At 44.2% G+C, this 17,516-nt stretch overlaps 1 protein-coding gene across 6 annotated transcripts in view; it reads left to right on the forward strand.

The window, feature by feature from the left end:
- The first annotated feature begins 64 nt into the window (after positions 1–64).
- Positions 65–17,516, forward strand: part of SNAP47 (synaptosome associated protein 47) — a 42,250-nt gene continuing 24,798 nt past the window's right edge. For 5 of the 6 annotated variants that reach the window (XM_086741690.1, XM_086741689.1, XM_086741691.1 and 2 more), the window contains exons 1-4: positions 65–94; positions 7,373–7,928; positions 12,214–12,698; positions 17,046–17,176. In XM_086741690.1, the coding sequence (XP_086597816.1) occupies positions 7,432–7,928; positions 12,214–12,698; positions 17,046–17,176 (1,113 nt within the window). In that variant the 5' untranslated portion in view covers positions 65–94; positions 7,373–7,431. Of the gene's footprint in view, positions 95–3,505; positions 4,117–7,372; positions 7,929–12,213; positions 12,699–17,045; positions 17,177–17,516 lie in introns of those variants that run through there. The other variant, XM_086741694.1, reaches the window with a different exon arrangement.

Genomic DNA, 17,516 nt, shown 5'->3' on the forward strand with positions numbered 1-17,516 from the left:
CCGGGGCGCGGCTTAGCCAATAGCAGCGGGCGGCGGGCGCAGGCGCAGAGCGTCGATGCGGGGCTGGGAGCCGGGCTGCGGTGCGTGGAGGGAGGTGGGTGCGGGGCCTGGGCCTGGAGGGGTTGGCGGCGGCGGGAAGGGGGAGACTGGAGGGGTTTATCCGCGGTTCGGAGGAAAGGGGGGAGCTTGCCAGTGTGCGGGTAGGGGTGCGAGGGTGGTTTGGCCTGAGCCCGAGGGGAGGGCGGGCACGGAGAGGTCGGGGGTTGGCCTAGGGGAAGGGGTGGGGGTGGGGGTCTGGCCTGGAGCTGGAGGGAGTTGCGGGAACGGGGGTTTGGATATCTGGCTTATAGACAGGGGAAGGATAAACCTGAAGAGGGGAGGGTGTGAGGAGTTTGGATGCAGTAGGACGGAACAGGCTGTTTCAGCTGGAAAGGCCCTGCCGTGGCCATACAGTTTAACTGCCCGGCCCGTTCAGGGCTGGCCAAGTTAAAGCACGTTATGAAGGGCGCTGTCTAAATGCCGCTTAAACACTGTTCCAGTGTTTGACCACCCTTTCAATAAAGAAATGCTTCCTGACGTCCCGTTGAAACATCCTGTCGCTGGATACGAGAGGAAAGAGATCGTAAATCTCCGGAGATCGGTTTGTGCTAGAGCTGTGGCAGAGGGAGAGATGAGGATTGCGGTGGGGCCTGGCCTAGCAGTGAAGGAGAGAAGATAATTTGGGGTGACTGACCTACCGCTTTCGCTAGTAGGACTAGGGAAAGAACAGAGTCTCTTCTGTATTGGGAAAAGGGGCAGAGACTGAGGAATGATCTAGTATCGCAGGTGCTGGTGTTGTGTTTGGGATGAGGAGGAGAAAGACTGTCTTTGCGCTGGGAAAGAGGGAGAGGAAGGGATGGAAATGTGTTTTGGGAAGGAGGAGTTGTAGCGTAGGGTAAGGAAACAGATAGTGAGTGTTGGGGATGGCATTGGGGAAGGAGAGGGGAGCGAGCTGGGGGAGGAAAGAAGGGAGACAGAGGAGGGTTCACCCCTGAGGTGGGGAGGGGCACCCTGGGAGGGCGGGGGAGCAAGGTTTGGGAAGTGTAAGTGGGTCTGAGTTTTGGGTTGGAGAGGTTGAGACAGGGTCAAGGTTCAAAGGAAGGCTGGTGAGGTTTAACCCAGGCGCTGTAGGGGCTGGTGGGGGTTAGAGGATGGGAGCTGAGGCAGACCCACACTTAAATGTGTTTAGGAGAGTTTGGTGGGACTTTGGTCTTCTCTAAAGTTGCTTTATGTCAGAAATAGATTGGGATCAAAAATGTTTTTTTTCCATAGAAGGATGAAAACATGATGATGTGGAGGGGCCTCTCGGTCTAGAGCCATTCTTTATTGGGGATCTGTTGATCTTTCTGAGATGAGAGGAGCTGAATTTCTCTGTGTGCCGTAGTGGGGAGGTACAACGTGTCTTTGCCCGCTGCGCTTCTTGGAGGGTCACCCCTCAGTACTTCGTGTCTTGGAGCATCGCTCGGAGAATCGTAGAGTTAGAAACCTGGCGGAACCGCATCTTAGACCTTCAGTTAAAAAAGAGAAAGGGTCGCTTGATAAGCCTTATAAACATTTTTATTTTGAGGGCTGTTGGGCTCGCAGGAGTGTTTAAATCGTCGTTTGCCAGATGGTGGCTTTGCGAATAAACCACCAGAGATGGTGGTTTCCAGCCTATGGAAACTTGGAGCAGGACAAAAAGTAACTGACGCTGACACGTTAGAAGCACGTGGAGGAGTATTCTGCAGATAATTAGCGAGGGCAGATGAGAAGAATCTTATGACTGAGTTCTGGAGGCTCTGAGGTAGACACGTTACAAAAGGACAGTGTTCTGCTCATGCGCTGACGCTGTCTGTCGCATCTCCTCGCACCTGGGGCAGTTACTAATGCTTACGTTTCGCTGAGTGATCTCGGGGCACCTCACAAGAGAAGGTGAGTCACCTCCTTTTTATAGAAGCAGCCACCAAGTTACGCGTTAGCTGAAGAATTTGTGCAATGTTGTGGTGATGCCGCCGGGAACGTAATCCGTATCTCTTCGCTGCGAAGCCTGGGTCTTGCTCTGCGCTGCGGCGTAGAGCCGTGTACGGTGCTGCCCGCGGTTCGGGGTGCGGGTGTGTTTAAAAAGACTCACTGCTGAAAAAAGAGGCGGTTTACAGGGTGTGGGTCATGGGTTGATGTTGGGGAGCCCGGGTTGGGAGAGACTGCATGCATCACCTGCTCTGTAGACAAATGTGGAGACAAACATATATTTCTTTTAAAAAAATGTGAAGGGATTTCTTGTGAAATCAATAAATAAACCTCTTCCGTTGCATACAGGGAAGGGGTTTAAGGACCGTAACCCTCCTGAGTTGATAAACCTATTCTTGACTGTATTTACAAGTAATTAGAAGCCATTTGTTGTTTTGTTTTTTGGTTTTGTTTTTTTTTTTTTTTTTTTCTCCTGCCAAGCTAGTCCTTTGCATGGTATTCTAAAGGACATACATCTGTTTGTTGTTGGGGATTTTTTTGTTTGTTGTGGGTTTGGTTTTGGTTTTGTTTTCTGGGTGGGAACACTGAAATGGTAGGTTTTGTTTGCAGGTGAGGCTTTTTTCAGTGTGTTTTACAAAATTGTAGAACCACGGAATGGTTTGGGTTGGAAGGGACCTTTAAAGCCCACCCAGCCCAACCCCCCTGCAAGGAGCAGGGACATCTCCAACCGGATCAGGTTGCTCAGAGCCCCGGCCAACCTGGCCTGGGATGTTTCCAGGGATGGGGCATCCACCGCCTCTTGAATATCCCATGTATGGTAATATAAGGAATTTCTAGTTATTTCTTAGGAGGAATGATGAGTGATGGAGTCAAAATAAAGTGATGGGAGGAGACCAGGAGAGAGATCCTGAATTTTGAGTAATAGTTCCTTACAGTAAACCAGCTGTGTGAGTGGCAGAAGGCTTCTAGCTCTGCGTTTCTGAAATAGGATTGTCAAAACTTCAGGGAATATGGGGGGGAAAAAAACCCCAAAACTTTTCATTTTGAATGACAGCAGCTGAGCTATTTGGTCTTAAATGTTCACGTCAGAGATGAAGCTGGTATATTTAACAGTGCTCTTCTTTGCACGGCTCAAGTATGATGAGATGTTCTTCATGCAGGTGCAGAACAAGCAGGTAAGAGAGAAGCAGAGGCAAGGTTCTGTTTTACAAAAGGCAAAGTGCTGCCAGTAGATGAGTCCAAGAAGTTTCTTTAATATTGAGGAGAGCAGAGTTAAAAAAGTAACAGGATAAAAACCATAGGGTGGTTTTTAGCTGCAATCACAGGTTAATGCCCAGCATTATACAACACAGTGCACGAGCGTCGTAAGTGAAGTACATTTGTAAAGCTTTTTTCCAGCGAACTTCAAATAATTGTAACCGTTTCTTCTTTTGTTTGTTTAACATTGGTAAAATTTATGGTGTGTTTTAATCTGACTCCTTGAAGTCTTGTATGAAGTTATGGTACGCCCTCGAATTTTCATAAACAGTAGCTGTGTCCTGTACCCTCGACGACTGTTTTCATTGTTGAATAAAATCAGTCTTGTCCTGCGTCTATATTTCTGCAAGATTTAACTTTCTTTTCTAAGAAAGGAGAGAGAGAGAAGAAAAAAAAGAAAAGTCGTGCAGATCTATAACGTCGTTATATTGGGGAAAAATGGAACAATCAATGGATTTAATTACCAAAGAGGTTTTTTGCTTGGAAGTTCTGGCCTCTGGCACAGAAAGGAGCTGAGTGTCAGGCAAAGCCTATAAGCTCTCAGGTGAGTCAGAAGTCATATGACTTATGCGTGTACACACGTTTATACACACAGGCCAAGTGACTGCTTCATTTCTTCTCCTGGACTGAGAGGACTTCTTTTACTCTTAGATCCAGTGTTAAATACACATTCTCTATTCCTTATATATTTTTCTTTGTGACAACGGCCATAGTAGGATTCTTGCTTTAGCTTTGGATTTTTTTTTTACCTGCTCTTTTGGACTTTGAAGAGAAAGAAATACTCAGGAAAAAAATTCTGCCTACGAATGGACGGTTCTGTAAAGGCAGCAGCCCCCAGAAGGCTGACAGAGAGTTCTGCATCTACAGATAGAGGTAAGGAGCTTGAGATACGGTTTAGGGAAATCTTTTTTTATGGCACGGTTGTGAGACTGCGTCAGGCATTAATATTTTCACAACCTTGAAGGCAGAGACCAGACTTGAGATAAAATGGTGTCTTGAGTGGGAGCTAGTGGTGGTTAGAGGAGTTTGTGGAACTCTTAGTTTGTGAAAATGGGCTCTAGGCTGAGATTCGACAAAAACTTAAGAGTCATTTCCTTGTTTACAATTTCTGCTTGTCTCCCTAGTACGGCTGTGCCTGGCTGAAGGTGTCTGTTGCTGTTAGTAAAGTCTAGGAGTTGTTTTTCAGATGACATTATGTTTTGCAGTGCTTGTCCCAGCAGCGAGCGTTGAGAAACCTGTGTTTGGTTCCAGATTTCCCTTGTGATCTTCTGCGAGGCGTATAATCTTTCTGTGTCTCGGTTTCATCGTTATTTATATATATTCATAAAACAACATCTCAGGACTACAGCTTGTTGTGGGCTAATACTGATGAGATTTTCAGAAACTGGTGTAAATTGGTGTAAAAAAAGTAAAGACTTGCACAGGGTGAGGGAAGGGGATGTCAGCTGCTTTGTATGAGCTGAGATCTTTTGCGTGACGCACTGTTTTGATAGACAAGGAGACTTCTGATGGATTTTCTTGATTTTTATTTTTGTTTTCCGGAGTCTGATGGGAGCTCTTTCAGTAATGTCCATTTGTATTTACGGTATGAGGAGTTTGAGGATGTTATACAAGATTTTTATTTTTGTTTATTGTCTGTTTGTTATCGTATTTACTTCAAACCGAGGCAGTTTCAAACAGTTAAACCTAGTCTGGATTGGGAATTTTTAAATCCTCATTCATAAAGATATAACAGGATTTAATTTCGACCGTCATTTATTTCAACACTAATTTAACTTAACGCTCTTGTTTAAACTGATATGGTTGTCAGTTGTGGTAGCAGAAAGTATACGGTTATTAGCAGAAAATTGTGTATCCGTACTAGAAACATTTCCACTTGAAGTGTCCTGTAAAAGCCTGCTTGGGAATCCCATTGCTGCGTTGGTTTCTTTGCGGTCGCATTTGATTGTTAAGAAGTATTTTTCTTCTTTCTGTTTCTTTTTAAATAACTTATTTCTCTTCTATATGAAGAAGAGAAAGAAAAAAAACTTTAAAATAGAAATTGGAGTCGTTGGCTACTCACAAAGCCCAGTCAGTCTGGAAAAAAAATTCTCTTTATTGTATCCGTCTGCCCTAACCTCGCTGCAATAGAAGAATGGAGGAATTACCTTCCTTTTCTAGATGGAGGAAATAAGGTCAGAGCTTTTAGCTTTTTCTCTGGATTGTTAATTTATGTCACAAATGACTGATAAACCTGTTGGAAATCATATTTCTTAGAACTTGTCCTTGGTTTGAGGGCTATGGCTCCTCACTTAAATCACGTTTCTGTGGGCTTCTTCCCCCTCTCTTTGGCCCGTAGTAAACTGCAGAGAGAGATGACTTCTCACTGGACTGCGGTTTCATTAGGGATAAACAGATTGAGAATTTTCACTTTAAACTCCAGCTGCTCTGTAAACTTGTGCCTTATTTTTTCCCCGTTCATAACGCTGTGGAAATAAAGTATGAAAACCAAAGTAAAGATTTTTGTGGAATATGACATATTGTGAGTAGTCCTTATTCAGTAATACTGAAGCTTTGAATATATTTGACAAAAGAAGTCGTTGGAACTGGGTGCAGAGTTAGCGAGCTCTTTTTAGGGGATATTAATGATGCAGCAGTCTGAAGGCACTGGGAGATTTTCAGTGTGTGCTGTAGGAATTCACACCAGTGCTACCTGAAAAAGAACTATTAGCTTTTTTATTTCATTAGGATTCCCAGATGTTTCCGTAAGGGAAACAGATCATACTGAAGTAAAAAGGTGTAATTAGTGTCAGTCTCAACCTCACTGGGGATTTTGTGCTGCTCTTTTCATTTATTGCGCCATACCAGTAGCAGAACGCCCCGAGATAATGTTACGGTGCTGATGTGTAAATTGTGCTGTGATACGTCAAAGGCTTTGAGAGGATAATAAGTGAGTAATGAAATCACCGTTACGTAATGGGTGTTCCCAAAGAAGTTAGCCGTGGAACGTAATCTGTCTTCGGGGTACCTGCTGAAAGCTGCAGCGTTATGAAGGAGACGTTACAGGAAACAATCTGACCCCTGCGTACAAGAAGTGTCTTTGGAAGCGTGGAGACACGCCACTCCAGATTTACCGTTCCAAATTTGAGATTGTTTTGATGTAAGCATAGGACAGCTCCATGTTTTCTTGCTGGGATTCCAGATACCAGTGAGCAAGTCTTCTAGGATTAGTATTGTGTCATCAAACGGCGTCACGGGCTTCCAGGAAAATATGGCCTGTCACAGAGGTGCAGTTAAATCGCCGTTGTGCTGAGCATTGTGTCCCTTCATTCTGAGTGAGCGGAATTGGTGCTGCTGCTGCTTGCTCCGCTGTTCCACGTGCAGAGTTGCTCTGCACGCGATGCCAACAGCACCTCTTCCAGTACCGCTGCGACATCTTTTTCATCTTAACTTCCGCTTGGATCCGATAGTGTTTTCCCAGCCACTGCTAGGTGGTTTCAGTTCTTTCCAGACTCTTATTTCCAAGCATCTTTGGTGGTCACTGAGAAACAATTAATATTTCACAGAAGAATTACTGCAGATTTGGGGGGTTTATGCTGACTGCATTGCTCTACCAGAAGTTCTAGTATCCGCTTAAATTTTGTAGGGTAGGTATTTTTTCGAGTTTCCTGAGACCAAGAGGGGTGGTCTGAGATCGTGATGATTTGTGAAGAATATTTATCAATTTGTGACTGGGTGTTTCTGCTCTTTAATGATTGTGAGTTCTGCTCGGTGGTGATTTTGGTTACACCTGCGCTGTTGAATACGTCGGGTAGGCGTTCTGGGTGTGTTCGTAACATAGTTGGATGTTGTGATATCAGAGCAGAAGGGGAAGGACCAGTTATTTATTGTGATTGTTACAGATACATATTGGTGAGCTTGTGTTTTGGTATATTCTGGATTTTCTTCAGTAGCTGTTGGTCTATGGGAAGCTGCTTCTGTAGCCCACATCCACAGCTATTTCCAAATCTATCTTGGGTGTGCACCTGAAAGGTTCCAGTGAGAGTATTGGGAGCCAACTGTGGATGGGATTAATTATTTGTGAGTGTGTTTAATGTCAGCTTTTATATGTTGCTAAGGATTCTTGTTTTCTCTCTCTCTTTTATTCTAGTTTCACCTTCTGGCTTTGAGAGCGTTGCTCCTGTAGAAGAGGATCCGAACGGCGAGCTGATGAACGAAGACATACGTATCCATAGCTGGCCTTGTTCTTACTACTTGGACACCAGCAAACAATGGGTCGCTGGCAGACTCTTGCTGACTCCTGTTGCGATCAGATTTACAGCTGACAAGACTGGGGAGCTTTTGGTCAACTTCCATCTTTCTAGTATCGGTGAGATCAAGAAGGAATCTTCCAATTTAATCTTCAGCTCCCTTACCATCTTAGAGAAGAACACCAAGCACTGGTTCAGCTCTCTGCAACCCAACAGAAATGTGGTCTTCAACATCCTTCAGCACTTCTGGAGGGAGCAGTTGTTGTCAAGCCAAGGCACAGGAGCAGAAGCAGCAGCTTTGCAGTCGACGAAGGGAAAAGAACTGACCGGGTTGTTGACTGGATCGCAGAAACGGCTGGAGGACACAGCGAAAGTGCTGCATTACCAGGGCGAGCAGTTTGATAACATCATGAGAGGACTCAACAAGATCGAAGGGGATATGGATGTAGCAGACAGGTACGGTACCGTAGCATCCTGTGAGCTAAGCAGTGCTTGTGAGATTGTGTTGTTTACCCCTGACGTTTATGGGGCAGATCCACAGAGGTCTTTAGAAAACTAAACTGTTGACTTGCACTGAAAATTTAACCCTGTGATAGTCTTTCGCGGATCTAGTTCTTGTTAGAAGATGTTTCTGAATTTCTGTGCTCCCTTCTGTTCAGATCATCTTCTACATTTTTTCACCCTGGTGAAGTTGTTTGTGTGTCTGTACCTGTCCTCTCTCCTTCAAGTAACTTTTCAAGGCCTTACAAAGTTTCAGCCACAACTGGAGGTCTCCAGAATGCTAGCAACCTGTAAGTTTTGTCAGAATAGGCAGCCAGTTAGGGGAAAGAGGTGCAAATTAATGTCCCCACTGAAGAACAAGGTACGGAATTCGTATTTTTATTAGATATCGAATATGCGTCAATGAAAAAGATTGGAAATTGAGTTAGTTTTTCCAGTCGTGGACCAGCTTGTTTAGCTGTTCTACAGCAAACACAACCACAATTCTGCTTTTCTGGTTCTTTTCAGCGGAAACGTCGAATATCGCAGACGGGCTGCTGACTTGGAGTCGGTTTCCGAGAGTTCTCGGGAGACAGCTGCAAATTAATCTTTCTTTTAAGTGGATTGTACTATTTTTCTCTGTGCATTAAAGTCAGCTCTTGAGGCTGATTTTTGCATACAAAGTGTGTGTAGCTGAGGGCTTTGTATTTGCCCTTTCCTTCGCAGGGACTTAACTTCCCAGCTCCGTGCAGCAGTGAGGATCGGGTCTGTGGTGTGGATGTAGTCAGGGAAATGGCTGTAGAGAGAGCGCTCCTTTATTTGTGCTGTAAAACTGCACTGCTTTTAGCCTTACGTGGAGCTCGATGCGAGTAGCAAATGGTTGGTGTCTTAATCGGAACGTTATGGCTTTTCTGTTTAATGATCAGCATTCGAATCGAATTACTCTATGCTGGTTTGTGTGCTGCGAGTTGGATTCCATGGCAGTCCAAAACAGAGGGCAAGGTTAAGAGTAGTATTGTAATGTTGGAAGATATATAGCTATGAGTGCCTTTGTGAAAGCTCTGACACCTGCGTGAAGAAACAAACACAATAAAGTTCAAACTAGTTGTTTTTGGAAGGAGCATCTGTTTTTAGATGGATATCATATCTAAAAGAAAGTGTGGATTTCACTACGGTTCTGGTGATACTCTCCATACCCTTTAATGAAAAGCCAAGAGAACTGAAAGCTTCAGCAATAGCCTTTAAAGTCCTGTAGCAATAAACAATGAGTAGGAAAATAAATACCTGCTCATTGTTTTTGGAAGAGAGTTTTGTTTTGGGTTGAGATGCACTGGGAGGTATTATTTGTCCTCATGAATCTGCAGAGCTCGATGCTTTGATTTAAAATTGGAAAAATAAAGGAAGACATTGAGCAAATGTTAGCTGAGATTCTGGTCTGTCTACAGTATGAAGAGGTTGGCCAGCATGCTCACAGGCCAAAGTGCAGCCCCAAAGCCATTGGTGAGACTGAGTTTTAATCGCGCTGTGCTTTTTGAGGAGGTCTTACACTTTGTTTTCTAGCATAGTTTGTGTGTGTGTGTTTTTCCTCATAAAGCTCTCCTCCCCCCCTGCTAAATTCTTCTCTAAAACTGATGATATCTTTCTCGATGTCCCTAACCAACAGAGGAATGTGATTGAAGCTCGTGTGATTGTTGCATATTAGGTAATTCAGACTATTAACATAGATAAATATGCTGATGTCCATTAAAGCTCTTTGTCTCTTGCTTTCTTTAGAAACTTGATGAGAAGTAGCTACATGCGTAGCAGATTTTGTGCAGAAAAAAACTTTGGTAACAAACTCTTGTGTCTGCTAGCTCGAAGTTACATGAGCGACGCCAGTTTGGCCATAGTGTCTTTCATAAAAAGAACCAGGCCACTTTATCTACTTTCATACGTTTTAAACTTTGATTAACTTCTTGTCTGTACGTGTGGGCTTTTTTTGCTTATTAATTCTGTTCTTGTGTATGCCTGGGTATATACAACTGCTTTCAGTGAACCTGCATGCAGATAAGCAGAGCTGAGTCTGACGTCCTAGCAGGTGTTCAAAGACCAAAAATAAACAGAAAGCCAGATTCACTGGTTCCTTCTTAATGCGTTGCTGTGAGAGGACAAGGGACTCTGGTTGCAAATTTTCGTTTGTATATGAGGACTGGTCGTATAGTTTGTTGATGCAGAGGGGTGACTCCTCCGTGGAAGGCCAGAGAAGTTGGCTAGAGCCTTTGCAGAAAAATCTTGACTGTAAATCGGACGTCGCATAGCCAGGATGTCAGTCCCTGGGGAAGGAAGGGAGGAGACGGGTGAAGGGACAAAGTGATAAAAAGTAGGGCTCTAAGCTGTCCAGAATGATACACCAAGAGGACAGAAAACGTGCCTGGTGTTCTGTGAAATGAGATCGGGTCATTTGTTTCTGTTTAGTTACCGCAGGTAGGTTAAAGCGTGGCTTTTAATTTGGAAGCTGGTGTGTGCTAGCAGGGCCTGGGGCTTTTTCAGTCGTTCTCTGTGTTGAACTTAAGTTGAACCTCGTAGTTTCAGAATTCGGCCCTAAATCTATGATACTGTGCCATTTCAAGTTCTGTTATTGTAGAACTTTCTGTTACATCTTTGGTCTGTCGTCTTTTTTTTTTTTTTTTTCCCCTCCTTTTTTTTTTTTTGAAGGAATCAGAGGGCAGCAGAGAGCTCCAGACCCATTACTCATCTCGCATGCTGTCTACGTAAATATCTGATGTTCATGCTTTAGTTGGGAGTAGATTCTTGGAACAATTCATTCTGCCTCTGCTAGCTGTGAATTCAGTGGTTGATTCCCAATATTACTTTTTCTGCTTTTCCTAGCAGATGAATTTCTTTTCGTAGGTCTGTTTTGAAGCTGGTGCAGAATTTTGATGGCTAGTAAACAAAGCTTGTTCAATTAGGGCTTCATCTTTCGGATTAGACTTTGTCTGCAGCCAAATTAAACAGGATTTTAAAATTGCAAAGTCTTCTGTAGACACACTCTGATTCTCTAATGGAAAACAAATCCTTACAAAAAGTATCTTGGGAGCAGCACTACTGTGATGCATATTTTATCAGGCAGTACCTTTCTAGGGCAAACTTGAAAGCAAATTAAATCAAGCTGACTCTCCAAAATAGCAATGAAGCAATAGTTCTTTGTGTTTTGATCTGATAAGGCTTGCATGACTAGGATTTAATTCAGTAAATAGTCTTTTGTAGCATCAGTAGGATGACAGGGTTTCATTAAAGATTTTACTACATGTGGTCTGGCTTCACTGGAAGCATCTACTACAACTACTATGCCAGGGGCACATGCCTACTCCCTGAGTAGTCTTTCAGGTATTTATGGGGTGGGGGGGCACACAATTCTGATCTGGGGTGAACTTTTTTAGAGTAGTGGGGGTTTTTTTGTTGGTTTTTTTTTTTGTTGGTGGTGGTGGTGGTCGTGGTTTAAACATAACCTCTTCCATCCCATTAGTTACTTGAGAATCCATGTGTGCCTTCCAGAGATGGCTTTCCTGTTCTGTTCAGTGACTGATGGGTGGACTGAGAAATCTCCGCTTAAAACGTCCTGATCAGGCTGATTTGTGGGATGCTTCCAGCCAGTGCACTGCTGTTTTTCCACTGAGGACTGGATAGGGTTGTTTGAGCAGTGGATGCATCCCAGAGGTTTGGCTTCCTTTTCCTGTGCCTACCTGCCGCTGGAGACGAGCCGCTTCGGCTCCTTCGGGAGCTACACCAGCGTTGATGGTGAGGCAGACTCTGGATGCTGGTCTTTTCAGCCTCAACCTCGCACTCTTAGTGTTTTAACTGGCAGTGGGAATCTTGGAGTGGGGGCAAAACAAAAGGTGGAATCAGACTATGGAGCTGAGGTATACAGGAGTAGAAAAAGGCAGCGGTTGTGATGGCCAAGTGTGGAAACACTGAGGTAAAAGGCGGTGTTAGGTGAAGAACAGATGGATGTAAACTGGCCTGAATAAATCCAGTTGGATTTCTCACATCAGCACAGTGAGATTCTGGGACTGCTTTCCGGAGTGCTAGCAAATGAAGAAAAGCTGTTTTTTTAAAACAAATGGATCCTGCTAAGCTGTGAATAGGTTTGAGGGGTGAAATAAAGGAGAGCTGGATTCAGTATTAAGAAACTTTGTGTCTGTGATAAACTGCTTTGAACTGGTGGGGTAGCACGACCCTCCTGCTGCCTTCCACTCTTCTAACGCTCTCTTTTCTCCGCTAGGTTGTTGACCGAGCTCGAATCTCCTTCTTGGTGGCCGTTTAGCAGCAAGCTCTGGAAAACGCCATTGGACACCAAGCCAAAAGAAACTGCCACAGTTTCCGATTCAAAGAACCAGGAAGGAATCATAATTAGAATTCCAGTTATTATCACCCACAGAACAGACTCAAACGTCAAGCCAGGAAAACTCACGGTCTTTGCTTCTGGCCTGGAAATCAGTGACTGCAATTCTCAGGTCGTTCACCGATTTGAATCGAAGGATGTAGATGATATCAGAGTTCATACGCCGTATGAAATCAGTGTCCGTCAGAGATTTATTGGGAAGCCCGACACCTCTTACCGGCTCTTGTCAGCGAAGATGCCAGAAGCAATCCCCATCTTGGAGATGCAGTTTAGCAAGAAGATACAGTTTTTAGAAGATGCCCTAGGATTTGTTGGTGCCAGGAAGTCTCCTCAGGTCGATTTGGGGACCTCCATTTGGCAAGCAGGTATGTGGCAGACAAAGCGATCCATCTGTGAGCAGGAACACTGGCACCAAAAGTTTCCAAGTGGTTTTCAAACTCAGAATAGTTTATAAAATTTACAAAAAAAAATTTACAAGGCAAATCCTGTCCTCCCTGCCCCAGCGGTGAGACCATGCTGATGATAAGGCTGAGACAGGCTGAGAGAGCTGGGGCTGTTCGGCCTGGAGAAGAGAAGGCTCCAGGGACACCTTAGAGCAGCCTCTCAGTGCCTAAAGGGGGCTGCAGGAAAGGTGGGGAGAGACTCTTCAGCAGGGCCTGTTTTGAAAGGACGAGGGGTAATCGTTTTAAAATAGAAGGAGGTAGATTCAGACTGGACATCAGGAAAAAAATTTTTACACTGAGGGTGGTGAAGCACTTGACCAGGTTGCCCAGAGAGGCGGTGGATGCCCCATCCCTGGAAACATTCCAGGCCAGATTGGCCGGGGCTGTGAGCAACCTGATCCGGTTGGAGATGTCCCTGCTCCTTGCAGGGGGGTTGAACTGAGTGGGCTTGAACAGGTCCCTTTCAACCCTAACTGTTCAATGATTCTATGATTCTATTCTATAAAATGCAAGAAATAACTGCAAGGTGACTTCAGGCCCTCTTAACGAGAGGGAGAGGGTAGAGATGGCAGAGGTGAGTGGCTCTGTTTAGTTGATTTTGCTTTTTCCCAACTACGTTAGCAAAACCCGTGAGCGTAGGTGCTGGAGCTGAGTGTCCCTCGGTGCACGGCAGCTGGAACAAGCCAAGCCCTCTTTAACGTAGCGCTCTCAGCTGGTTTCTCACTGACTCCACGCCACCTTGTGAAAGGATTAGTTTAATTTGAGTTTCAGCTACCTGCCTGTGTTTTAACTCCAGTGTCATTCTGTTTCAGTGGTCACCAGTTCGGTATTGTGCCGCTCGGTGGGGAAGGGTTGTTGGAAATCCATTCTTCTCTCCTGAGTGCGTGCTTCAGAGTCCTCTGTCGTTGCTCTTTTTCCTTTGGCAGTTTGTAGCTGGAAGCATATTTCTATGAAACCTGTCGTTCAGTTAATTGTAGAAAGTTTAAAACAAATTTCCAGTCTAGCAAGTTTTTTAAATAGCATATGAGATAAACATGTTAATTTTCATATCTTAAAAAATAGATTTTTGTTATTTGAGAAGTTCAGGTATTTGGATTTAGGGGATTTTAGGTCTCGGGTTAGGTGAATGCATAGTTTAATCATTTAAAAAAACACAGGGGAGACTGAAACCCTTTCACAACAATAAGAATGACATTCCTTACCACTATTACTTCTTCTAAAATTCCGTAGAGTGTTGGTTTTTTGTTTTTTGTAATCCAACCCTGGATTCATTTGGACAGCTAGTGAATTTTTGTCCGTTAGGAATTTATTTCTATCATCGTGGCTGAATCCTCTTTCTTTCCTGATTGTTAGTGACAAATGATCAGATGAGTGGATGGATTTATTGCCAGTATATTAAAAACAAGTAGAAAAATGATACAATAAAACAATAAATGAACCTATTTCTGTGCACCAAGCTAAAACTGGACTTCAGCAGGGAGGATAACGTCCTCTTGTTGACGAGTCGTCAAGGGCCATAGCTTGGAAAAGCTTGTTAATTTTTAAGGAAGTAAGTCTTGGGCATCTGGCACTAAAATGTCAGCACAACAACTTAGAGGAAAAACAACCTGCTGGTTTCTTAAGCACTGAGTTATTCCAGCAAATTGGTGTGCAGTTCCTGATGGTCTTAAGGCTGGTTACATAAAATAATTGGTTATACAGCCCTACTGTGCTTAATTTCCCACTGCTCTGCTCTGTTTGCATCTGAGTCAGTGAGTCAAGGATACTGCTCTCCTACCCCCACCTGCATTTTCACTGTTTAATTTGGAAATGTCAGTAAAGAAAACTGGAGGTTATGGAAATCCTGACTTCTCCAGCTCCACCAAAACTCTTGTTTGTTCCTTCCTCGCGCTCTGTCACAGTCAATCTTCCATCACAAGGTGGCAGCCACGGACTGCGTTTTCACCTCTGGGTTTTTTCCAGGGTTTCTCACATGGTGGAAACACTGATTTTTAATTTTTTTTTTCTTTTCCCTCTAAAAGCAGGGGAAAAAAGTCTGTTATTCACGCCTGCCTCTGTGTACACGTAAAATATATGTGTGTATTTTCAGATAGCAAATGCGGATTCAGAGATTTATAGGAGAAATACCCTTGCAGCGGGGGATCTGTCTCGGCGAACTGGCTCGTAGCATTCTTTGCCCTCGGTGGTGCAGCTCAGAGACGCGAATATTTCCACAACTGTCATGGTCTCATCTGGATCCTGTCTATACTAGTCCTACCTTAAAGTTGTGCATATTGCATATTTGTATAAGTAAATACAAAAAAAAAAAATAATCATCTTTCCTAAGACTTCTGGCTTGATTCCACCTGGAAGAGGAATTTGTGAAGAGTTTTCTGCACACTATATTATCTGAAAATATTTTTAGCTGCTTTGCATGTCTTTTCTGCCTGTATTTTTTTGGACCAAGCCACATGAGTGTTTAAATGCTGAGGACAGAGCAGAGAGGTTTGTTTTGTAACACAGGTTTTTCTGTGTTCAAGCCAGCACTTTCCTAGTCAATAACATCCTCAGTTATGGCTGATAACAGCTACCCAGGATTAAAAGGTGCAAGAAATCCTCAAGTACATCTGTGTAATAACAATCTAGGGCAATGCTGTCTTAATCCTGTAGCTGGAGACTGGCATTCACAGTTTTTTTATCCCTTTTGAGGCTGCTGAATTTTTCCTGCTTACCCCCGTGACCGAATGTTCTCATTCTTATGAGTTTCCAGCACTTTGTTTGGAGTTTTGGTCGCTTCTCGTCCTCACGTGGTGGCAGCGAGTCTCACAGTCCAACTGGGTGTAACACAAACAAAACAAAATTGCTTTTTAAGTGTTTCTGCCTTTCTAGTCAATTCTCTCCCTTTTTTTTTTTTTTTTTTTAAACTAGAAAATTGCTGGGAAATGCCAGATCTCCTTCCTCATCCCATTCCTTTTGTGCACCTTTCTCATGTCCCCCTCCTGTTCTTGTCCTCACGAGGTTAATGGAGTGAAATAGATCGATTTCTTGGTTTTACCGAAATAATTAGCGTATGGTGACACTCAGCTGATAAGAAACACAAAGAATCTTGTCTGGCTGTTTGCTGCTGTCTGTCATTCCCTCCCCACTTTGTCCTCAGAGGCAGACCATGACAGTAATTTACCGTAAGCAGTGTTTTTCAGTGCCTGGTTCTCAGCCCCTCCGAATACAAGGGTAACACTGGTACAGTGAATGACTTGCTTGTCTTAAACCTTGACGGTGTCTGAGTCCAGTGACTCTCAGGCTGATAACCGAATAATTCCAGGGATTATGAGTTTGCAGTAATTACTTGAGAGGGATTTAGGCTTTGGTACTTTTGCTGTAGCTTTTGTCTCTTTTTGCGGGGAAGTAATGCTATCCAAAGTGGTCGGGTGTACGCCGGCAGTTGGCCAGCCAGCTGGGCACCAGCTCTTCGACCTGGCAGTGAGCTCTGGCATCTGCCTTGCTTTCTGCCCTCATGTACATGTGAGCTGCTGTCCTTGTCCTGTGCTGGGTCAGGCCACGTGCTCTCAGGTGGCAACGGCGGCATTGGCTTCCTTCTTGCTACCTCTTTAAGCCGGAGAGCTTCGGAGTCGTTTGAAGCGCCTCTGGGAGCCAAGATGTGTGTCTCGGGTGTTCAGCACCCATCTGCCTCAGAAATAACAACCTTTCCTTGCAGCACGTCCCTGCTGAGCAGTATCAGATACTGCAATAAGAGCTGATGCTTTAAATAAAGGACGGGCGGCATGTTACGCGAGGGATCGCATCCACGCTGCTGGCCTGGGGGTGGCTGTTAGCGTCAATGCTGCCCTTCTGTTTCAGGGCTTTGCTGACTCGACTCTTGGGCTCTGTCCCTGATCCATCACTTCTACATTCTTTAATTGAAAAGATTAAAGAGAGAAGAAGCAGCAGGTGGAGAATCATGGTTTATCTGATTGAGAATGTGTTGCTGCTGTTTCTTCGCTCTCTGTTTGGATGGATCTGCACAGCCCCAAATGAACCCATTCTCCAAATAATATAATAAGATCATCTCGCAGCAGCTTGGTCACCTCCAGGTTAGACACTGTGCAAAATACAGCTCAGATCCTTTCTAGAAGAACATAGCTTGATGGGCAAGGTTGGATTAGGCTTCTCTGAGTGTGCTTGTCCCCTCTCAAGCTGCTGTGGAGCAAAGCAAAGGTCTTCCAGCTTGATACTGGTCCTCCCTGTTGGTACAGGAGATGGCAGTCTGACCGTGGGAAATTTCTCTTGCAGCCACAGGACTCCTGGGAGGAGTGGTGCAGCCCAGCTCTCCGGTGGGAGGCAGAGAAGGGATGGATGATGACCAGGTTCAGCTACAGAAGCAAGAGAAGATCTCCCAGGAAGAAGCAGAAGAGCTTAAACAGGTATAAGTTGAGATAACTTTGACAAAGAGTTGTTTCACTCCCTCTGCTTCCTTAACAACATGCGTTTTCATCATCAGAAACATAGGCCTTGTCCTTAACAAAGTCTTCCTCTCCCTAAAATATGCCCTAGATAAACATGTTTTAAAAATTAATCAAGCCTGTGATTAAAATACACTGATTACTTTATGTTGTTTTTCACTGTTTCGAACAAATCAGAGATTATCAACCAAATATATTAAGTGACAGGATTATAACTCAAGGAAAATCCTGAACCGTAACTTGTTTTTTTTCTGAAGATTAAGAGGCTTAACAATTAAATAATTTTCAGCTTTTTTTTTTG

The sequence above is a fragment of the Chlamydotis macqueenii genome, chromosome 2 (assembly GCF_036417535.1).
Source record: "Chlamydotis macqueenii isolate bChlMac1 chromosome 2, bChlMac1.mat, whole genome shotgun sequence".
In the NCBI taxonomy this organism is placed as follows: domain Eukaryota; kingdom Metazoa; phylum Chordata; class Aves; order Otidiformes; family Otididae; genus Chlamydotis; species Chlamydotis macqueenii.